Below are 24,050 nucleotides of genomic sequence, written 5' to 3'. Positions count from 1 at the left end.
CTGTATGGAGTTTGTACGTTCTCCCCTTGACCTGCATGGGTTTTCTCCGAGATCTTCGGTTTCCTCCCACACTCCAAAAGACGTACAGGTTTGTAGGTTAATTGACTGGTAAATGTAAAAATTGTCCCTAGTGGGTATAGGATAGTGTTAATGTGCGGGGATCGCAGGTCGGCGCGGACCCGGTGGGCCGAAGGGCCTGTTTACGCGCTGTATCTCTAAACTAAACGAAACGAAACCAAATTAACTTACAAACCAGTACGTCTTTGGAGTGTGGGAGGAAAGCGAACACCTTGGAGAAAACCCACGCATGTTTAGGTTGAAGCAGGGGTCTGCTTGCCACGAGGGGCAACACTTGGGAGCTTAAAGTAATAAAATATCCCGGGAATTCTGAGAAGGTTGACCAAAGTTTGTCTGTCTAAAGGCACTAGTATTGACCATGTAAACTTTGGCATGTCACGCACTGAAAGGAAATTGTGATGTTGCTTTGGGCGGCACAGTGGTACAGCTGGTAGAGCAGCTGCCTCACAATCAATGGATGTACCCCGGTTCAATCGTGACTGTGGGTGCCATCTGTTCAGGGTTTGTATGTTCTCCCTGGGACTGCTTCTGTTTCTTCCAAGCGCTCCAGTTTCATCTCACATCCCAAAGATGTGGGTTTTGCAGGTTAGAACTGCAGATGCTGGTTTAAACCAAACAGACCAAACAGCTGGAGTAACTCAGCGGGACAATAGACAATAGGTGCAGGAGGAGGCCATTCGGCCCTTCGAGCCAGCACCACCATTCAATGTGATCATGGCCAATCATTCTCAATCTGAAGAAGGGGTTCGACACGAAACGTCACACCCATTCCTTCTCTCCCAAGATGCTGCCTGACCCATTGAGTTACTCCAGCATTTTGTGTCTAGCAGGCAAGTGATAGGTGAATACAGGTGAGGGGAGATTTAATGGCAGGTGGGTGAAAGAAGGCTAGAGATGAAATGGAGATATTTGTACACTGGCTTCATCTCCCAGGACACCCCACCCTGTCATAAAACAGCATTTTGGGGGGTAGAGAGAGAAGGAATGCCGGGGCTGCCTGAAGTGAGAGAAATCATTAATTATATCACTGGGTTGTAAGCTGCCCAAACGAAATATGAGATGCTGTTCCTCCAATTTGTGTTTAGCCTCATTCTGACAATGGAGGAGACCTAGGACAGAAAGGTCTGTGTAGGAATGGGAAGGAAAATTAAAGTGTCCAGCAACCGGGAGATCAGGTTGGTTCAAGGGTCTCGACCCGAAACGTCACCCATTCCTTCTCTCCAGAGATGCTGCCTGTCCCGCTGTTTTACTCCAAAATGTAGTGTCCATCTTCGGTTTGTAGGTTAATTGGCCTCTGTTAAATTATTCCTAGTGTGCAGGAAGTGGATGAGAAAGTGGGATTGCATAGAACTAGTGTGAACTGGTGATCAATGGTCAGCAGGGACTCGGTGGGCTGAAGGGCCTGTTTCCATGGGTGTACCTCTGAACTAAACTAAATTACACTTAAGCTTCGTAATTTGCAGCAGTTACATGGACTGTTGCCTGATTAACGTTGACTTTTGAGAGTGAGGACTTTAACTGTTGTCAGGCTTCGTATTTCACTCCTCTTCCCTCTTTATTTAACACCCCTGAGGTTTATTTTTCATCTCCTTGTCCACCCATCTGCCAATCACACACCCCCCCCTCCCCACCCGCACCTCACCTGTATCCACCTATCACTGGAGAAGTGGAATAGATGACGTTTCGGGCCGAGACGCTTCTTCAGTCGGAAGAAAGATGTCGACCTGAAACCTCACCTATTCCTTACCTTCCGAGATGCTGCCTGACCCGCTGAGTTACTCCAGCGTTTTGTGTCTATCTCCGGTGTAAACCAGCATCTGCATTTCCTTCTTACACATCCACCTATCACTTGCCAGGCTTTGCCCTGCCCACGTCTCTCTGACAGCTTTTTTCCCTCTAATACAATCAGTCTGAAGAAGGGTTGCCACCTGAAACATCGCCTGTCCATGTCCTCCAGAAATGCTGAGTTACACCTGGTTTTTCTTACCTGATATAAGGTTTGAACCTTGTGGAATTGTTTAGATTCAGCTGTAAGCAGTGCATTTATCGTAGACTAAATGGTGTTGGCATACATATAACAGTTCACACAATGCCATTGACAGCTGTACATTAATTAAGCTGCTGCCATGTACTGTCACAAAAAAAGATATTGGATACAGGAAGGATGTCATTAACCTGGAGAGCCTGCAAAAAAACGATTTACACAGACAGGCTGGATCAGCGAGGCTTTACTCTGGAGTAAAGGAGCCTGAATCTTGTATTACATCATTATAATTATATATCTTGTACAAGACAGACGTATCTCATGTGTAGGGAAACAAAACCTGCAGATGCTGGTCTAAATCGAAGGTAGACGCAAAATGCTGGTGTAACTCAGCAGGTCAGGCAGCATCTCGGGAGAGAAGGAATGGGTGACGTTTTGGGTCGAGACCCTGATTCAGACTGAGGGGGGGCTGGACCCGAAACGTCACCCATTCCTTCTCTCCCGAGATGCTGCCTGACCCACTGAGTTACTCCAGCATAGACGTATCTAAAATTGAATTCACTGGATGTTTTCAAGAGAGAGTTAGATTTAGCTCTTAGGACTAACGGAATCAAGGGATATGGGGAAAAAGCAGGAACGGGGACCTGATTTTGGATGATCAGCCATGATCATATTGAATGGCGGTGCTGGCTTGAAGTGCCGAATGGCCTACTCCTGCACCTATTTTCTATGTTTCTATCATGTGGGGCTTGGATAAGGTGAACAGTCACATTCTTTGTCCTAGAGAATCTTAAATGAGAGAGCAAACAGGGGCAAGATTGAAAGGGGACCTGAGAGGTAACCTTCCCCAAAGAGGGTGGTGGGTTTATGGAATGAGCTGCTGGAGGAGATAGTAAGGTGGAGGGGGAGTAATATAACAACATTTAAAAGACTGCCATAGAGGGTGACGGGTACAATTACGGCATTTAAGGCACTTGGACAAGAACATGGATAAGTACGGTTGGGAGGATATGGGCCAAGTGCAGGTAGTGGGGCTAGCTGGATTAGCATGGTAGAGTTGGGCCGAAGGGCCTGTTTCCATGCCGTATATCTCTATGACATTAGCTCGGTTCCTGCAGGTACCATTTAACATTGCACTAAGCATTTCCTGTGTTACCCATCAATGCAGTGTTTGCTGTGTTTGTGGCTTCTTGGTTTACCAGATGTTAACCTTCAGCAGTTCTTTAAGCAAGCCCATATAAAAACAGGAGGAAGCAGGTGTGCCGAGTGTGGGCCCTGCGTTGTGCTGATTGCGGCTGTGGGGAGGGAATGAGATGATGTCTTGGTGTTAATGCATCATGGGAGTCCATGAGCTTGGACAGCAGCTGTTGTGAAGTCACGAGCTCAGTTTAGTTTATTGCCACGCTTTTATTGCGTGCTATCGAGTCAGCGGAAAGACAATACATGATTACAATCGATCCATTTACAGTGTACAGATACTGCACATGAAAGGGAATAATGTTTAGTGCAAGGTAAAGCCAGCAAAGTCTGATCAAGGATAGTCCGCGGGTCACCAATAACCCTTAGTTTAGTCAACATTAGTTTAGTTTAGTTCAGTTTAGAGATAGAGAGTGGAACAGGCCCTTCAGCCCACTGAGTCCATGCTGACCAGCTATTGCACGTTCACATGAATGGTATCCTGCTAACTAGAGACAATGTACAGAAGTCAATTAACCCACAATCTTTGGTATGTGGGAGGAAACCAGAGCACCCAGAGAAAACCTACACAGTCCCTGGGAGAACATACAAACTCCATACAGACAGCTCTCGTGGTCAGGATGGAACCCGGGTCCCTGGCGCTGTGAGGCGGCCACTCTGCCCTGCTCCACCGTGCCACCCCACTATTAGGTAGTGAATTGATTTAACTGAAAAGTACACAGAGAAGATTTACGGGGATGTTGCCAGGACTTGAGGGCCTGAGCTACAGCGAGAGGTTGGGCAGGCTGGGACATTACTTGAAACGTCATCCATCCAAGCAGTTGTAGTCAGGATGGATGCCGGGTCTCTGGCACTAGGGGGCAGCAACTCTACCGCTGCGCCGCTGTGCCGCCCTGTGGTGAGTGTTTTCTATGTATCAGCGTGAGCACAGGGAGTTGACTCCAACCTCCACATAGTGAAGAACAGAGAGAGAGAGAGAGAGAGAGAGAGGAGGGCAAATTCAGAGCTAACTTCTGACAAGTGTTACGGCACCAGGGCAGCAAAACTGGGCGTAGACACAAAATACTGGAGTTACTCAGCATCTCTGGAGGGAAGGAATGGGTGACGTTCCAGGTCGAGACTCTTCTTCAGACCCGAAATGTCACCCATTCCTTCTGTCCGGAGATGCTGCCTGTCCCGCTGGGTTACTCCAGCAGTTTGTGTCTATCTTCAGTGTAAACCAGCGTCTGCACTTCCTCCTACAACTCCATAACCTCAATTTAAAAAAAAGTGTTGGTGACATTATAAATTATACAATGTTGGATAGGATAAATGTAGTAAAAGAACTTGTGAAAGGGTTTACACAATGTGGATAAATCACCAGCATTGAATGAAATGTATCCCAGGGTGTTAAAGGAAACAAGAACTGGCTATTTGGTTAACAGAGGAAAGCTTTCACTAGGGAGAGTAGGTAGTTTGCTCAATTGTGTTTAGTTTAATTTAGTTGAGGGATACAGCATGAAAACAGGCCCTTCGGCCCACTGAGCCCTTGCCGACCAGCGATCCCTGCACACTGGCATAATCCTACACACACCAGGGACTATTTTACATTTTATACCAAATCAATTAACCTACAAACCTGTACGTCTTTGGAGTGTGGGAGGAAACCGAAGATCTCGGAGAAAACCCACGCAGGTCACGGGGAGAACGTCCAAACTCCGTACAGACAGCACCCATAGTCTGGATCGAACCCGGGTCTCCGGCGCTGTGAGGCAGCAACTCTACTGCTGCGCCCTTGAAATGTAGCAAATGAAATTTGATCCAATTAAAGACATTGGACATGTTCATGGATAGGATGGGTTTAGAGAGATATGGGCCAAACGTGGACAAATGGGACGTGCTTAGATGGAACATCTAGGTCAGCCTGGATGAGCTGGGCCGAAGGACCTGTTTCTGTGCTGTATGACTATTGCAATGTAAGGCGCTGCACTCAGGAAAGTGAAACAAGGCAACAGCAAATAACTAAAAGGATAATGAACAGTGTTGAGGAACCAAGAGATCATGGAATATTGATCAGCAGATTATTGAAGGTTGTGCATCAGATCAACCAGGTGATAAAAGAGGTATTTGGATTGTGTTCATTTATTAGACAATGTTTACAATCTTAAATCAGGGAGAAAATGCCAGAACGCTGCTACTTGGACCACAGTTTGAATATTGTGTGCAGTTCTGGTCACCACATTATAGGAAAGTGCGTCTCTGTCTTAAAAATATCCATTGATTTGGCCTCCAGTCTTCTGTGGCAACGAATCCCACAGATTCATCACCCTCTGACTAAAGATATTCCTCCTCACCTCCTTCCTGAAGGAACATCCTTTAATACTGAGTCTATGACCTCTAGTCCTAGACTCCCGCTAATGGAAACATCCTCCCCACATCCACTCTATCCAGGTCTTTCATTATTGGCTATTTCACAACACTTCCTGTATTGTATATTTTCTGCAGATCTCATGTGACAAAGAGCTTTTCACAATCTCAGGACTCTAGGAAACACTTTCTAATGAACAATGGTCTTGTGAGGTATGTTTGCTGTAGGACGTTCAGAGTTGTACAGCAGAGAAACAGGCCTGGAAACAAGGAACTGCAGATGCTGGTTTACACAAAAGGGCACAAAGTGCTGGAGTAACTCTGCTGGTCAGGCAGCACCTCTGGAGAACATTGATAGGTGACATTTTGGGCACTTCAGGTGCAGGCCTTCCAGCCCAGTAAATCCCCCCCATTGACTATCAACCACCCATTCACACTAACCTTGCACTCATCCCCATTTTATTCCCCCCACATTCCCATCAACCCCCACCACCCCCCCCCCAAATCCCACATCAACTGCACACGCTGGGAACTTTACCGTGACTCATTACTCGACCAAACCACCCATCTTTGGGATGTGTGTGAAAACCGCAGCACGTGATGGAAACCCACACGGTTACAGAGGGCATGCAAACTCCACACAGACAGCAGTGAGGGCAGGATCAAATCGGCTTGTGGGGGATGTGAGCAGCAGCTCCACCAGCTTCGGTATTAATCATGTGTTGCCTTCCCGCTGACAGGTTAGCACGCACCAAAAGCTTTTCACTGCACCTCGGTACACGTGACAATAAACTGAACTTCACCACTGTGCACTGTTGGAATTATAAACTAATTTCAGTGCTGCATATTTTGGGTAACTCGAATATTTTCTCTGAATGTTATCGGAATTTCGTTGCAAGTCGATGGATGGCACAGCAGAGATTTATTTTCCCGCATCTCTTTTGTCTTTCAGATAGCTCTAAGATTGTGCAGTATCTGGTTATTTTTGCAAGTCTGGTTACAATGGTGATCCTCTTCAACATGACACTGAAGTCAAACCTTCCGTAAGTCTCTCCTAAGTCTCTCTTACTTGCACTGTGTCTATCGACAATCGGGCTGAGAGTTTAATCGCCCTGTAGGTCATTACTGTTCACCAGGGTTGCAATGGAAGGGCTGAAGCTGCTACGATTGTTCCCACAGCAGAAGTGGCTAAGGGGAGAGGTGCAAGGGACAGCAGCTGCTGGTTGGTTTATACACCACACACAGATATACAGATGCTGGTTAAAGACACAAAGTGCTTTCATAGCTCAGCGGGAGTAACTCAGCAGATCAGGCAGGATCTCTGCAGAACATGGACAGGTGATGTAGAAACAAAGAACTGCAGATGCTGATTCGTGCACAAAAAGACACAAAGTGCTGGAGTAACTCAACGGGTCAGGCAGCATCTCCGGAGAACATGGATCGGTAACGTATCACAGAGTGCTGGAGTAACTCAGCGGGTCAGGCAGCATCTCCGGAGAACATGGATCGGTGACGTATCAGGTCAGGACCCTTCAGACTGCGGAAAGGTTCCGACCCGAAATGTCACCAATCCCATGTTCTCCGGAGATGCTGCCTGCCCTGCTGAGTCGCTGAGTTACTCCAGCACTTTGTATCTTTTTTTTTTGGCTACGAGGAAATTGAATCATGGCGTTTGGAATCATGGTGTTAATCAGAACTTTCTGATTGAGTATATAAAAATACAGTAGATGAGGTTGGAGGAGGTGCAAGTGAACCTCTGCCTAACCTGAAAGGACTGTCGGGGTTCCTGGAGAGAGTTGAGGGAGATATGAAGAAGGGTCTTCACCTGAAACGTCACCTATTCCGTTTCTCCATAGATGCTGTCTGACCGGCCGAGTTACTTTTTGCGTCTATCTTCGGTTCACACCAGCATCTGCAGTTCCTTCTGACACATTTCTGACTGAGTGTTACATGCACATTCTGTAGTAGCTTCAGAATGGTAACACGATAAACGTTTGGAGGGGAAATATCTGCAAGGCCGCAGGCAAAGTGTGCCCAAATAACTCGCCTTTTCAAAGAGCTAGGAGCAGCATAGTGGGCTGAATAGACTCCTTGTGCGGTGTGTGAAGCTGTGAATACAAGTCCTCTGATCAAGTCCCTGGTGCCTTCAAATAGGAGCAGCAAGGACGATGGGGCAGTTGTGAGACTGTAGCCCAACTCCTGCCTGTGGTCATTTTAGAGTTTATAATGAGAACGCAAACCAGTCAGTCTGCCACACCTCTGCTTTATTGAGTTGAGTTGAGTTGAGTTGAATACTTTATTGTCACATGTGAAAAGTCACAGTAAAATAGTAAAATTCTTTGCTTGTATACCCAAGGTGTGCAAACAGTTGCCCATAAAGGACGCTTACAAATTGCGTCCCCCCCCCCCCCCACAGCACCAGTTCCCCCGTTACTCTTTCCCCTCCCTCATGCTGTTCCCCCCACGCCACGTCCCCGTTACTCTTCCCCCTCCCTCACGCCGTTCCCCCCACGCCACGTCCCCGTTACTCTTCCCCCTCCCTCATGCCGTTCCCCCCACGCCACGTCCCCGTTACTCTTCCCCCTCCCTCACGCCGTTCCCCCCACGCCACGTCCCCGTTACTCTTCCCCCTCCCTCACGCCGTTCCCCCCACGCCGCGTCCCCGTTACTCTTCCCCCTCCCTCATGCCGTTCCCCCCACGCCGCGTCCCCGTTACTCTTCCCCCTCCCTCATGCCGTTCCCCCCACGCCGCGTCCCCGTTACTCTTCCCCTTCCCTCACGCCGTTCCCCCCACCCCGGGTCCTACTTTGTTCCTTCTGTCGGCGTTTGAGTTGCGTTTGGTGTCACCTGCTCGGGTTCCGTGAGTTACAGGTGCAATGAAATACAATAAAAAGGGTTTTCCTCTGATAGTGTACTTAGTTGTTATTCCTTCCTCTTTTTTATCCTAACCCCAGGACCTGTTGAATTACTCCAGCTTTTTGTGTCTATCTTCGGTATAAACCAGCATCTGCAGTCCCTTCCTATACTGTGGCATTGGACGTAGGCTCTGGAAGTCTTGCACTATAAAGCTGAGAACCACATTCTGCCCTCTGTAGCTTTTCTATTGCTCTACCCATTGTGCTTGAGTTGGATTGATTGTATTTAAGTTTAGTATTATCTGATTCGATTGGAAAGCATGCAAAACAAAAATAAAGTTTTTCACTGTACACCGTACGGCCAGCACCCGTAGTCAGGATTGAACCCGGGTCTCTGGCGCTGTAAGGCAGCAACACTGCCACTGCGCCACCGTGCCGCCCGTGAACATTAATAAGGTTAAATCCACCTGCAGTAATTTGCATGCAGCAGGATCTCCTTATTTTACCATCCATTCCTTTCACAATAAAGGTTGACCTTCCATTTGCTTTCATAATTATCGGCTGAAAAAACGAACTGAGGTTGGAGGACGTCTGCTGGCCGGGCACCATCTGTGGATGGAATGGTCAGGGGACGTTTCAGGTCGGGACCCTTCTTCAGACTGATTGCAGTAGGTGGAAGAAATCTGGGAAATAGGTGGGGGCAGAATAAAGCCAGCCAAGTGATAGGGAAAAAAACTGCAGATGCTGGGTTAAATCGAAGGTAGACACAAAATGCTGGAGTAACTCAACGGGTCAGGCAGCATCTCGGGCGAGAAGGATCCTTGTTAACAATGATCTATAGTCTGAAGAAGGGTCTCGATCCGAAACGTCACCCATTCCTTCTCTCCCGAGATGCTGCCTGACCTGCTGAGTTACTCCAGCATTTTGTGAATAAATCCTAGTTAACAATGATCTATTCTACATTCCCCATGAGCCGCATCTCCTTTGATGTGTCGTCTTCACACCTTCCTCTTCCTTATCTCTGTGTCTCCTTCTCTCTTGACTCTCAATCTGAAGAAGGGTTTCGACACGAAACGTCACACCCATTCCTTCTCTCCCAAGATGCTGCCTGACCCGTTGAGTTACTCCAGCATTTTGTGTCTAGCAGGCAAGTGATAGGTGAATACAGGTGAGGGGAGATTTAATGGCAGGTGGGTGGAAGAAGGCTAGAGATGAAATGGAGATATTTGTACACTGGCTTCATCTCCCACGACACCCCACCCTGTCATAAAACAGCATTTTGCAAGCTACCCGTTTAAACTTTATTCAGGTTGCCTGTTCAAATATAATTCCACACATTAAACACCACCTGCCCAGCATTTCCTCACTCATTTAACCTCTATGATGTGGCAGCTCTTTAGTCTCTGTGTACACATCATGTTTCCCTCCCTATCATTTTGTTCCATGTGCAAATTTGGTGATAATAAATTTTACTGCCATTATCCAGATGTGAAGAAAGATAAACACAAAATGACAATAGACAATAGGTACAGGAGGAGGCCATTCGGCCCTTCGAGCCAGCACCACCATTCAATGTGATCATGGCTGATCTTTCTCAATCAGTACCCCGTTCCTGCCTTCTCCCCATACCCCCTGACTCCACTATCCTTAAGAGCTCTATCTAGCTCTCTCTTGAATGCATTCAGAGAATTGGCCTCCACTGCCTTCTGAGGTAGAGAATTCCACAGATTCACAACTCTCTGACTGAAAAGGTTTTTCCTCATCTCCGTTCTAAATGGCCTACCCCTTATTCTTAAACTGTGGCCCCTTGTTCTGGACTCCCCCAACATTGGGAACATGTTTCCTGCCTCTAACGTGTCCAACCCCTTAATAATCTCATATATTTTTCGAAATGATCCCCTCTCATCCTTCTAAATTCCAGTCTTTCAACATATGACAGTCCCGCCATTCCGGGAATTAACCTAGTAAACCTACGCATGCCAGAGTAACTCAGTGGGACAGGCAGCATCTGTGGAGAGAAGGAATGGGTGTGACGTTTCGTGTCGAGACCCTTCTTCACACAGAGTCAGGGGAGAGGGAGACATAGAGATAAGGAAAGGTAAGATGTGAAGACAACACATCAACGGAGATGAGATCAAGGGCGATGTAGAATAGATCATTGTTAACTTGGAGAAGGTGACAGTTCCGACCCGAAATGTCACCTATCCATGTTCTCCAGAGATGCTGCCTGACCCTCTGAGTTACTCCAGCACTCTGTGAAACGTCACCTTTCCATGTTCTCCAGAGATGCTGCCTGACCCGCTGAGTTACTCCAGCACTCTGTGAAACGTCACCTATCCATGTTTTCCAAGATGCAGCTTGTCCTGCTGAGTTACTCCAGCACTTTGTATCTTTTTTTGTCAGCCAGCATCTGTGGTTCCTTGTATCTACTCCCTGATAGTTTACTTGGAGTATAAGTAGTTGAGTCCTTTATCACCTCACACTTGTAGCTTATTGTCTGAAAATAGCCTGTTTACCCTACTTCTGTTTATCTTATTTAGCCATCCTCACTCAGCCCTGTCTAATATATTACAGAAATGTAATATATAATCTAATATATTGTCGGCACGGTGGCGCAGCGGTAGAGTTGCTGTCTTACAGCGCCGGAGACCCGGGTCCATTCCTGACCACAGGTGCTAACTGTATGGAGTTTGTACCTTCTCTCCGTGACCGTATGGGTTTCCTCCCACGCTCCAAAGACGTGCAGGTTTGTAGGTTAATAGATTTCTGTAAATTGTTCCTAGTGTGTAGGATAGAGCTAGTATGTAGGCGATCGCTGGTCGTCGTGGACCTGGTGGGTCGAAGGGCCTGTTTCCCCACTGTATCTCTAAACAAAACTAAACTAAACTAAACCTCCAATGCCACGAGCCAAAAGTGCAGTCACTTTTATATGGTACCTTTTTGAATGATTTGGAAATCCAAACTAGTTATATCGTGAATTTCTAAACATAGTTAGTATGACCATTAATAATAGATTCACAGTTTCTCTATCATTTCAGAATAACTGACCATAGTTTTCCACTTCCAACCCCCCCCCCCACTTTTCTCATGAACAGGGATGCTACATTTGTGACTTTCCTATTGCTTTCTGAAGGCTAAATGATTGGAAGATTATGATCTATACACCTGCCACTTCTGCATCTACTTTTATTAGTTTAGTTTAGAGCGGAAGCAGGCCCTTCGGCCCATCGAGTCTGCGCTGACCAGCGATCCTCACACATTAACACTATCTTACACAAACTAGTTTACTTTAGAGATACAACGTGGAAACAGGCCCTTCGGCCCTCTGAGTCTGTGCTGACCAGCGATCCTCGCACATTAACACTATCCTATGCATACTAGGGGCAATTTTACATTTATACCAAGCCAATTAACATACAAACCTGTACTTCTTTGGAGTGCGGGAGGAACCCTAGGTCAGGATTGAACCCGGGTCTCTGGTGCTGTAAGGCAGTAGCTCTACCGCTACGCCACCGTTTATGAGAATGATCCCGGAGATGATTAGGGGTTTTGTATGATGAGCATTTGTCAGCACTGGGCCTGTGCTTCCAGGAGTTTAGAAAGATGAGGGGGGACCTCATTGAAACTTACTGAATAGTGAAAGACCCGGATAGAGTGGATGTGGAGAGGATGTGTCCACTAGTGGGAGAGTCTAGGGCTAGACGGCACAGCCTCAGAATAAAAGGATGTACTTATTGAAAGGAGATGAGGAGGAATTTCTTTAGTCAGATGGTGGTGAATCTGTGAAATTCATTGTCACAGACGGCTATGGAGGCCAAATTATTGGGTATTTTTAAGGGGGAAATTTATGATTAATAAGGGGATCAAGGTTGATGGTGTTGAGAGGGAAAGTTACATCAGCCATGATTAAATTGCAGAGTAGACTCGATGGGCCGAATGGCCTAATCCTGCTCCTTTGACACCAACGTTTGATCTTAGCTGATCTACTTTTCCCTCTCAACCCCATTCTCCTCCCTTCCCCCTGTAACCCTTGGCCCCTGACTAATCAGGAACCTATCAATCTCTGCTTTAAGAATGACCAATGATTTAGCCTCCACAGCCGTCTGTGGCATTGAATTCCACAGATTCATCACCCCTCTGGCTAAACAAATTCCTCCTCTTTAACCTGAAGTGTAAATGCGTAAATAGGCAATAACTATATGGGACCATCTTAGGGTTGCCAACCGTCCTGTATTAGCCGGAACATCCCGTATATTGGGCTAAATTGGTTTGTTCCATACGGGACCGCCCTTCTCCTGCATTAGGCCTGGGGGGGGTGCTGTAGGCCCGGACACTGTGGGCCCGGACACTGTGGGCCCGGACACTGTGGGCCCGGACACTGTGGGCCCGGACACTGTGGGCCCGGACACTGTGGGCCCGGACACTGTGGGCCCGGACACTGTGGGCCCGGACACTGTGGGCCCGGTCACTGTGGGCCCGGTCACTGTGGGCCCGGTCACTGTGGGCCCGGTCACTGTGGGCCCGGTCACTGTGGGCCCGGTCACTGTGGGCCCGGACACTGTGGGCCCGGACACTGTGGGCCCGGACACTGTGGGCCCGGACACTGTGGGCCCGGACACTGTGGGCCCGGACACTGTGGGCCCGGACACTGTGGGCCCGGACACTGTGGGCCCGGTCACTGTGGGCCCGGTCACTGTGGGCCCGGTCACTGTGGGCCCGGTCACTGTGGGCCCGGTCACTGTGGGCCCGGTCACTGTGGGCCCGGACACTGTGGACCCGGAGACTGTAGGTCCAGAACGGGGTTGGTCCGGACAGTGTAGGTCCGGACAATGTAAGTCCGGACAGTGTAGGTCCGGACAGTGTAGGTCCGGACAGTGCAGGTCCGGACAATGGAGGTCCGGACTGTGTAGGTCCGGTTAGGTCCAGAAGACCGGGCGCCGCCTAACGGAGGTTGCATAGCAACCCGCCTCCCGGCCTGAGCGGCCGCCATTGGTGGAACGGGAGCACGTTGCCGCTGGCTGGGTGAGGTGACGTGGGGCGCGGGGCGGTGACGTCACCTTGTCCCTTATTTGGGAGTGGGATAGTTGGCAACCCAAGACCATCTTCAGTCACAACTGCAAATGGCCAGGAGCTACCCAACTAGCAGTAACTGGGAGACAATGAGTGAATTGCCGTGACTGAGTTATTCAGAGCAGTGGTTAGAAGTGGGGGTCATGGGTGTACCCACAGGGGTTTGGGGTTTCAGCCTGAAGGAGTTGGGGTTCTGAGTTTCAACTACTTTCCACAAACTAAACATTTCTTCCTTACACATCGCTGTGATATCAGTGGAGGGGTCACCACTGCAGCCTTTGTGGTCCCTGCGTGTTTTGTTATCCGCCCCGTGTGTCCCCCTGTCTGTACCCCTGTCTCTTCTGAGAGTTACAGGGTCAGAGTTACAGAGAGATCCAGTCTCTGCATATTCCCTTCACCAGAAACAGCGCCATTTACTGGGGTCATGCAGAATCCCAGTGTTTAAGATTTAGACATCAAGAAAATAAATTTGCATCTGATGTTAACTATGCCTCTTGCTGTGATCTGATCTTTAATATGAGTTTGAGAAAACCTTAGGGATGTGTATCTGCAATGTTGCTTCATGCTACTCATTTCTGAGACAGAATCCCACACTCCAAAGACGTATAGGTTTGTGGGTTAATTGGCTTCAGTAAAATTATAAATCGTCCCTAGTGTGTAGGATAGTGTTACTGTACAGGGTGATTGCTGGTCGGTACAGACTCGACGGGCTGAAGGGTCTTTTTCCGTGTTGCATCTCAAAAGTCTCAAGTCTAAAATCTAAAGAATTACTTCTTACTCAGTATCCGTTCAAAATGAGCTTAATTCATAAAAATTCTAAAACAAACAAGTATCGAACATTTTCCTCACGAGTAATGTTATTCCATTACCTAATATTAACACATCAGCAGTTAAAATCTATTTAGAAACTTAAAGTAAATATTTCACAGGGTTTTCACACAAATTGGTTACACTTAGAACCTTATAATGGTGCCTGGAGGCAACTGATGTGCCATCAAATAATTCCAGTGCTGCAACAGATGGACAGATATGTAGTAAACTTACTCTATGCTGTCAGATCAAGCACTGCCAGAATAGGAAGAGCAGAGTTCAGTAAATACTCAGACCCCCTCCACACTTCCCAGTCAAACTCAGATGAGGGTTGGGCATTTAGTTTGGAGGTACAATATGCAAACAGGCCCTTTGGCCCACCGAGTCCACACCGACCATCGATCACTAGTTCTACGTTATCCTTCTTTCTCACCCACTCCCTACACACGAGGGGCAATTTACAGAGGTCAAGTACCCTACAAACCTGCACGTCTGTTTGATGTGCGAGGAAAACTGAGCAGCCCGAGGAAACCAACATAGAGAACGTGCAAACTCCACACAGGCAGCCTGGGTTCAGGATCAAACCCGGGTCTCTGGCGCTGTGAGGCAGCAGCTCGACCTGCTTCGCCAGTCTTGGCGCCTACTCAATGCCACCCTTCAGCAAGGAAGGTTGCTTTCTATTTCTAAGTCTGCTCAGTAATTGCAGACAATGTCAATTGGTGGTGTTGTGGACAAGGGGGAAAGCTGTCAAACTGCACAGCAGGATCAAGCCACAGAAAATGGTGGAGAAATGCCACATGGAGTTCAATCTGAGCAAGTGCAAAGTATTGCACGTTACAGGCTTGAATATAAGGGCAGGGTTCAGTTAACAGCAAGACCCTTAACAGCACTGGTACACAGTGGGATTATAGTGTCCAAGTCCATGACTTCCTGAAAGTGGCAACACAAATAGATAGTGGTAAAGAAAGAGGACAGGAAAGATAGTATGCTTGCCTTCTCCGGTTGGGGCAGTGAGAATACAGGCTTGATGAGATGTTCATTAGGCTGCATTAGCAATGTCGTGGACTGGTCGCCCCATTACAGGAAGGATGTAGAGGCTATGGAGAGGCTGGAGAAGAGGGTTACTAGAATGCTGCCAGGATTAGAGTGAATTAGCTCTACGGAGAGGGTGGACAAAGTTGGATTATTTTCTCTGGAGCATTGGACGCTGAGAGGAAAAACTGCGAGAAGTTTATAAAATGACGAGAGGCATACAAAGGGCAGACAGTCTAAACGTTTCTCTCAGGGTAGAAATGTCAAAGACTGGCAGGAATAGCTTTAAGGTGAGAGGGGGAAAATTTAGAGGAGACTCGACCAAGTGGACCTGTTGGGCCCAAACCTCTCCTGCATTGATGCAGCACCCTCTCCTCCCCACCCTCCCTCCTTCACCCTTCCCCTCCCCCTACCCCCTCCACCCCACTCCCCCCTCCCCTCTCCCCCCCACCCTGCCCCCTTCCTCCCTCCTCCCCACCCCCCCCTCCCTACCTCCTCCCTCCTTCCCCATTCCCCTCCCCCCTCCCTCCCTCCTTCCCCCTCTCCCTCCTCCCCTCCACCTCCCCCCTCCCCTCTTCCCCTCCCCCCCACTCCATTCCCCTCAACCCCCCTTATCCTCTCTCCCTCTCTCCCCCTCCCTCCCTAGGAGATAGATTTAAACTTTAAAACGCGAATAACTTTAAAGATATAACACCGATTTCAATGAAACGTCTTCCATTAGCACCAAAGGGACGGCGGTGAGTAAGGGGGGGGGCCTAAAATTGTCGCGCTATGGTGTACCGTTTTGGCTGTAGTTCAGGAACAAACAAACAAACAAACGAGAGGCTTAGTGTATAGATGTGTGGGGCAAGTTTCTTTACCCAGAGTGGTGTGTGCCTGTAACGCACTACCAGTGATGATGGTAGGGGCAGATACATGTGGTGAGCACGTGTAAATACAGGGAATGGAAGAATACAGATCACATGCAAGCAGAGATGTCTAATTGGCATCATGTTCAGCACGGGCATTATGGCCCAATATGTCTGTGCTGTACTCTTCTCTCTTCTAAGTATTCTATTTGCTGTTGTGCAATGTTTGCTATTTCACAGTTGGCCTTATCTTCATCTAAATTCCAAGTTCTCATGGTTTGGTTTAGTTTAGTTTAGAGATACAGCACGGAAACTTGGCCTTCGGCCCACTGAGTCTGCACCAACCAGCGATCCCCGCACACTAATGCTATCCCACACACACTAGGGCCAATTTACAATTTATACCAAGCCAATTCACCTGCAACCTGTAGGCCTGTGGAGCGCGGGAGGTAACCGAAGGTCACGGGGAGAAAACCCACGCGGTCACGGGGAGAATGTACAATCTCCATCCAGACAGGCACCCATAGTCAGGATCGAATCCAGATCTCTGGCACTGTAAGGTGGCAGCTCTACAGATACGTCACCACATGGCCCAGGTCTCTGCCATTTATCACCCAACACTATTTGTTATCAGACAGGTTGCATTCTGCAGCCTTGGCTGCCCGTGTGGTAAATATGACAGGGGAGTTCCTCAAAGTAGATCCAGTGAGGTTGAAGATGCGACACTATATTCCCAAAGATAGACTCAAAGTGCTGGAATAACTCAGCGGGTCAGGCAGCATCTCTGGGGTACGTGGACAGTGACTGGATATGGGGTGCTGTCTGGACGAATCTCTGGAGAGAAAGGATGGGCGAGGTTCTGGTTTGGGACCCTCCTTGTAGAGCCTGAAGGTCACCTGAAACATCACCCGTCCTTTATCTCCAGAGATGCTGCTTGACCTGCTGAGTTACTCCAGCACCTTGTGTCAATCTTTGGTGTCAACCAGCATCTGCCGTTCTTTGTTTCTACAGCTGGGCCTGGTGTGTGACTTAGATGAAAAGTTGGTGCTGCTTATCTTGTTGTGCCTCTGCCCCTCTGGGTGGTAGACCTTGTGATTTGGGGAGGTGCTGGAGGCAGCCTTGGTCAGTGGCTGCAGTACATCCTACAGCTGTTACGTGCTGGTGTTGAGGTGAAGGCGGAGGCTCAAATGAATTAGGCAGCCTATTTCCCACCCCTCCTCTCTCCCAGCTTTCTCTCTCCCCTCCCACCACCACAATCCCTCTGATGAACCACCCTAACCCAAAACATCATCATAGTGTTAGTTTAGTTTAGAGATACAGCATGGAAACAGGCCCTTCAGCCCACCGAGTCCATGCCGACCAGCGATCCCCACATACTAACACTATCTTACACACACTGGGGACAATAGGATGGAGCATTAAAGTGAGAGGCGTTAGGAAGCTCAGGACAGGCCTGCGGACTGGACACGGGTGGGGGCGGGCTGGACACGGGTGTGTGCGGGCTGGACACGGGTGGGGGCGGGCTGGACACGGGTACGTGCGGACTGGACACGGGTGGGTGGGCTGGATACGGGTGGGTGCGGGCTGGATACGGGTGGGGGTAGGCTGGACACGGGTGGGTGCGGGCTGGACACGGGTGGGGGTGGGCTGGACACGGGTGGGTGCGGGCTGGACATGGGTGGGGGCGGGCTGGACACGGGTACGTGCGGACTGGACACGGGTGGGTGGGCTGGATACGGGTGGGTGCGGGCTGGATACGGGTGGGGGTAGGCTGGACACGGGTGGGTGCGGGCTGGACATGGGTGGGGGTGGGCTGGACACGGGTGGGTGCGGGCTGGACATGGGTGGGGGCGGGCTGGACACGGGTACGTGCGGACTGGACACGGGTGGGTGGGCTGGATACGGGTGGGTGCGGGCTGGATACGGGTGGGGGTAGGCTGGACACGGGTGGGTGCGGGCTGGACACGGGTGGGGGTGGGCTGGACACGGGTGGGTGCGGGCTGGACATGGGTGGGGGCGGGCTGGACACGGGTACGTGCGGACTGGACATGGGTGGGGGCGGGCTGGACACGGGTGGGGGCGAACTGGACACAGGTGGGGGCGGGCTGGACACGGGTGGGGGCGGACTGGACACGGGTGGGGGCGGGCTGGACACGGGTGGGGACGGGCTGGACACGGGTGGGGGTGGGCTGGACACGGGTGGGGGTGGGCTGGACACGGGTGCGTGCGGGCCGGACACGGGTGGGGGTGGGCTGGACACGGGTGGGGGTGGGCTGGACACGGGTGGGGGTGGGCTGGACATGGGTGGGTGCGGGCTGGACACGGGTGGGGGTGGGCTGGACATGGGTGCTGTCACGAGGTGGGTGTGTAGTTGCCTCATCATGAACACCTCCACTCACCATCGTCCCACTGAACACCTCCACTCAGTCCACCTAAACCTACCTGATCTCCCGGTTGCTAATGATGGGTGATATAACGGTTTGGATTGAGAATTGGTTGATAGGGAGGTGGGAAAAGTTGATGACCGGAGGTCTGATGAAGACAGAAAGAGAAATGTGGGCAAATTAATTGAAAGGACTAGGACATGGCAGATGAGTATAATGTGGAACACCACCGCTCAGTCTGCCTAGACCTACCTGATCTCCCTGTTGCTAACTCGCACTTTAGCTCCCCCTCCCATTCCCACACTGACCGTTCTGTCCTGGGCCTCCTCCACTGTCAGCGTGAGGCCCAAAGCAAATTGGAGGAACAGCACCTCATAATTTGCTTGGACAGCTTCCACCCCAGCGGTATGAACATTGCTTGGACAGCTTACTTACACCCCAGCGGTATGAACATTGACTTCTCTAACTTCAAGTAACCCTTGCTTTCCCTCTATCTCCATCTGTCCCCCATCCCAGTTCTCCGACGAGTCTGACTGTCCCCTGATTAAATTTTATCTTTGTATGCTTTGTTGTAAGCTTCTCCTAGCTAACAACGATCTATTCTATATTTTACCTGAGCTCCATCCCCTTTGACATCTCATTTTCACACCTTACACTTCCTTATCTCTGTGTCTCCCTCTCCTCTGACTATTGGTCTGATGAAGAAGGGTCTCGACCTGAAACGTCACCTGTTTCTTCTGTCCAGAGATGCTGCCTGTCCCGCTGAGTTACTCCAGCGTTTTGTGTCTATCTTCCGTGTAAAGTGGCATCTTCCTGCACAGAGCAGTACACTAGTTGGGTAGAAGTGCTGGCGGAGTAATCCTTCACCTGGAAGGAGTGTTTTGGCTGCTGGGAGGGGTGGAAGGAGAAGAGGTCACAGGCCGGGTGTTACATCTCCTGTGGTTGCTTGGGAAAGTGCTGTGAGATGGGGAATATGTGGCATTGATTGAGGTGGATCATGGATCGAGTGTGTTCAAAGCCGCTGACCTGAAGAGCCAGCAGGACGTGGGAGATGGAAGTCCTTTGTGCTGCCGGAGTGGGCTGGATTGAAGACCGGAGTTGAAAAGCTGGATTGTGGAAGTCCATGCCAAACGATTGATGTCGAGGATGAACAGGCAGCAGCTCAGGCCATTAACATTTGTCTTTGTTTAGTTACAGAGTGGAAGAAAAGGACTGCAAGATTGGGTATTCGAACACGTACAGCCAGCGGGTTATATCTAAGTAAGTCGCCTCGTGTTACATTGCGATCAGTCCGCCCCCATCATTGCTGCAGTCTTCCTGCAGCCACACATGCACCAGCGTTTACCTGCTGCTTTCATTTTTCTTTCAGCTTCACAAGAAACACACAGTTATTCTTAACTTTAAATGATGTTTGGTGGAAAGAGAAAACCCACCCTGTCCATGACTTACCGTACGGAATTAAAGGCACTGGTGAGGAAACTTTCATCGACCTATTGATAGCAATTCATCGTGTTTGGAATGAGCTGACCAAAGGTGGTGTGAGGGTGGTGGTGGAGATGGGGGGGGGGGGGGTGGAGAAGGGGGTGATTACTGAGGGGGAAATGAACCTCCTTGGGACGGCACGGTGGCGCAGCGGTAGAGTTGCTGCCTTACTGCGAATACAACGCCGGAGACCCGGGTTCGATCCCGACTACGGGCGCTGTCTGTACGGAGTTTGTACGTTCTCCCCGTGACCAGCGTGGGTTTTCGCCGTGATCTTCGGTTTCCTCCCACACTCCAAAGACGTACAGGTATGTAGGTTAATTGGCTTGGTAAATGTAAAAATTGTCCCTAGTGGGTGTAGGATAGTGTTAGTGTGCGGGGATCGCTGGTCGGCGCGGACCCGGTGGGCCGAAGAGGACTGTTTCCGCGCTGTATCTCTAAACTAAACTAAGTATTAATGTTGAAGCAAGGAATTGAAGATGTTGGTTAAAAGGGACGTGGGATGCTGTCTGACCTGCCTGAGTTACTCCAGCGATTTGTCTCCTTGGATGTTAGCTTGGGTCTGTTTACTCCTGGTGTGCCTGCAGATATGACTCAAACAACTGCCCTTACTAGTTGAACCAAAGAACTGCAGATGCTGGTTTACACCAAAGAAGGGCACAAGGTGCTGGAGTTACTCAGCGGGTCAGGCAGCATCTCTGGAGGGAAAAGATCTCCGGAGAAAAACGATTGGAGGAAGGGTCTCGACCCGAAACGTCACCCATCCTTTGTCTCCAGAGATGCTGCCTGACTCGCTAAGTGCCCGACTCTAGCACTGTGTCTATCCCCCTGATTGTTTTCAATGTTGGTTTGTGAGAAACATCTAGCACATTTTGTTCTGTGAAGTCAACTTACTGCACCGATCATCTCCGCATGAGAGCTTCTGGGATAGAGATGCCACCTCTCTCTTCTTGCTTCACACAAAGAGATGCTGGGCACCAGTGGGTGTATGGCCTCAAAGGCTGGCTAATCGTGGGTGTTTAGGGGTGTATTCTGACCATTGCAATTGATCAATTGATAGATGCAGCATGGAAACAGGCCCTTTGGCCCACTGTTCAATGTTACTCTACTATCACATCCATTCCCTGCACACCAGGGGCAATCAACAGAGGGCCAATTAATCTACAAACCTGCACGTCTTTGGGATGTAGGACGAAATCTGGAGGAAACCCACACGGTCATCAGGAGAACGTGCAAACTTCACAACGATAGCATCCGAGGTCAGGATCGAACCGGGGTCTCGTGCGATGCAGCGTGTCTCCCAGCTGCACCACTGTGCTGCGTCATTGATCATGCAGAACACACAGGCCAGTAGGCACGTGGCCATGTGCATGCATGCCATCAAGTATTCTTTATACCAATTCCATTTTATGAAGAAGGATCTGACGAATGGTTTCAGTCTGAAGAAGGGTCCCAAGCCGAAAAGCCAGCCCTCCTTTTTCTCCAGACATGCTGCCTGATCCACTGAGTCACTCCAGCACATTATGTCTATCTCAATTTTCCAGCACTTGGTCCAAAGCCGCCTATGTTTAGCCCACACCATCACACAAACCAACCTCCCTTCATAGAAACATAGAAAATAGGTGCAGGAGGAGGCCATTTGGCCCTTCAAGCCTGCACCGTCATTCACTGTGATCATGGCTGATCGTCTACAACCTGTGCCTGCCCTCCCCATATCCATTGAATCCACTAGCCCCAAGAGCTCTATCGAACTCTCTTTTACATTCATCCAGTGAATTGGCCTCCACTGCCTTCTGTGGCAGAGAATTCCACAAACACAACTCTCTGGGTGAAAATGTTTTCTTCTCACCTCAGTTTTAAATGGCCTCCCCTTTATTATTAGACTGTGTTCCCTGGTTCTGGACTCGCCCAACATTGGGAACATTTTTTCTGCACCTAACTTGTCCAGTCCTTTTATGATTTTATATGTCTCTATAAGATTCCCTCTCATCTTTCTAAACTCCAGTGAATACAAGCCTAGTCTTTCCAATCTTTCCTCATATGACAGTCCCTCCATCCCAGGGATTAACCTCGTGAACCTACGCTGCACTGCCTCAATAGCAAGGACATCCTTCCTCAAATTAGGAGACCAAAACTGCACACAATACTCCAGATGTGGTCTCACCAAGGTCCTATACAACTGCAGGACTTTGCTCCTGTACTCAAATCCTCTTGATATGAAGGCCAACATGCCACTCGCTTTCTTCACTGCCTGCTGTACCTGCACGCTTACTTTCAGTGACTGGTGTGCAAGGACACCCAGGTCTCGTTGTACTTCCCCTTTACCTAATCTGACACCATTGATTGTTTTTGCCGCCAAAGTGGATAACCTCACATTTATCTACATTATACTGCATCTGCCATGCATCTGTCCACTCACTCAACCTGTCCAAGTCACCCTGCAACCTGCTAACATCCTCTACGCAGTTCACACTGCCAATTCATTAATATATATTGTAAATAGTTGCACTAAGCCTTGCGGCACTCCACTCGCCACTGCCTGCCATTCTGAAAAGGACCCGTTTATTCCTACTTTTTGCTTACTGTCTGCCAACCAAAATCTCTATCCATGTCAACACTCTACCCCCAAAACCGTGTGCTCTAATTTTGCTCACCAATTTCCCATGTGGGACCTTATCAAAGGCTTTCTGAGTCTAGATACACCACATCCACTGTGCTCTCCTTCATCCATTTTACTTGTCTCATCCTCAAAAAATTCCAGAAGATTAGTCAAGCAGGATTTCCCCTTCATAAATCCATGCTGACTTGGACCAATCCTTTTACTGCTATCCAAATGCACCGTTATTACCTCTTTAATAATTGACACCAGGATCTTCTCCACCACTGATGTCAGGCTAACTGGTCTATAATTCCCCGTTTTCTCTCTCACTCCATTCTTGAAAAGTGGGATAACATTAGCTATCCTCCAATCCACAGGAACTGATCCTGAATCTATTGAACATTGGAAAATGATCACCAATGTGTCCACTATTTCTAGAGCCCCCTCTCTGAGTGCCCTGGGATGCAGACCATCAGGCCCTGAGAATTTATCAGCTTTCAGTCTCATCAGTCTACCCAATACTACTTCTCGCCTAATGCAATTTTTTTTCAGTTCCTCTGTCTCCCTTGATCCTCTGTCCACTAGTCCAGAGATTGTTTGTGTCTTCCTTAGTGAAGACAGATCCAAAGTACCAGTTCAACTCTTCTGCCATTTCCTTGTTACCCATACTAATTTCACCCTTTTCTGCCTTCAAGGGACCCACATTTGACTTTGCTAATCTTTTTCTCTTAACATACCTAAAGAAGCTTTTACTGTCCATCTTTATATTCTTGGCCAGCTTCCCCTCGTACTTCATCTTTTCAGCCCGTATTGCCCGTTTTGTTACCTTCTGTTGTCCTTTGAAAGTTTCCCAATCCTCTGGCTTCCCGCTACTCTTTGCTGTGTTAAACACCTTTTCTTTTAGTTTTATTCCATCCCTAACTTCCCTTGTCAGCCACGGTTTCCTCCTACTCCCCTTAGAATCTTTTTCCTCTTTGGAATGAAATGATCCCGCATCTTCCAGATTATGCCCAGAAATTCCTGCCATTGCTGTTCCACTGTCATTCCTGCCAGGATCCTTTTCCATTCGACCTTGGCCAGCTCCTCTCTCATGCCTTCATAGTCCCCTTTGTTCAACTGCAACACTGACATTCCTGGTTTAACCTTCTCCTTCTCAAATTGCAGATTAAAACTAATCATATTATGATCACTACCTCCAAGCGGTTCCTTTCCCTTGAGTTCCCGTATTAAATCTGGTTCATTGGACAACACTAAATCCAGAATTGCCTTTTCTCCAGTAGGGTCCAGTACAAGCTGCTCTAAGAATCCCCCTCGGAGGCACTCTACAAACTCTCTTTCTTGGGGTCTAGAACCAACCTGATTTTC

At 49.0% G+C, this 24,050-nt stretch overlaps 1 protein-coding gene across 10 annotated transcripts in view; it reads left to right on the top strand.

The window, feature by feature from the left end:
- st3gal4 (ST3 beta-galactoside alpha-2,3-sialyltransferase 4) overlaps positions 1-24,050 on the top strand; it is an 88,230-nt gene that overhangs the window by 45,442 nt on the left and 18,738 nt on the right. For all 10 annotated transcript variants that reach the window (XM_078426531.1, XM_078426530.1, XM_078426529.1 and 7 more), the window contains 3 exons: positions 6,558-6,648; positions 19,796-19,864; positions 19,974-20,074. In XM_078426531.1, the coding sequence (XP_078282657.1) occupies positions 6,558-6,648; positions 19,796-19,864; positions 19,974-20,074 (261 nt within the window). The remainder of the gene's footprint in view (positions 1-6,557; positions 6,649-19,795; positions 19,865-19,973; positions 20,075-24,050) is intronic.

Source organism: Rhinoraja longicauda, chromosome 32, assembly GCF_053455715.1.
Source record: "Rhinoraja longicauda isolate Sanriku21f chromosome 32, sRhiLon1.1, whole genome shotgun sequence".
Classification (NCBI taxonomy): domain Eukaryota; kingdom Metazoa; phylum Chordata; class Chondrichthyes; order Rajiformes; family Arhynchobatidae; genus Rhinoraja; species Rhinoraja longicauda.
Note: the sequence above shows the minus strand (reverse complement) of the source record. Positions and strands in the feature narration are given on the sequence as shown.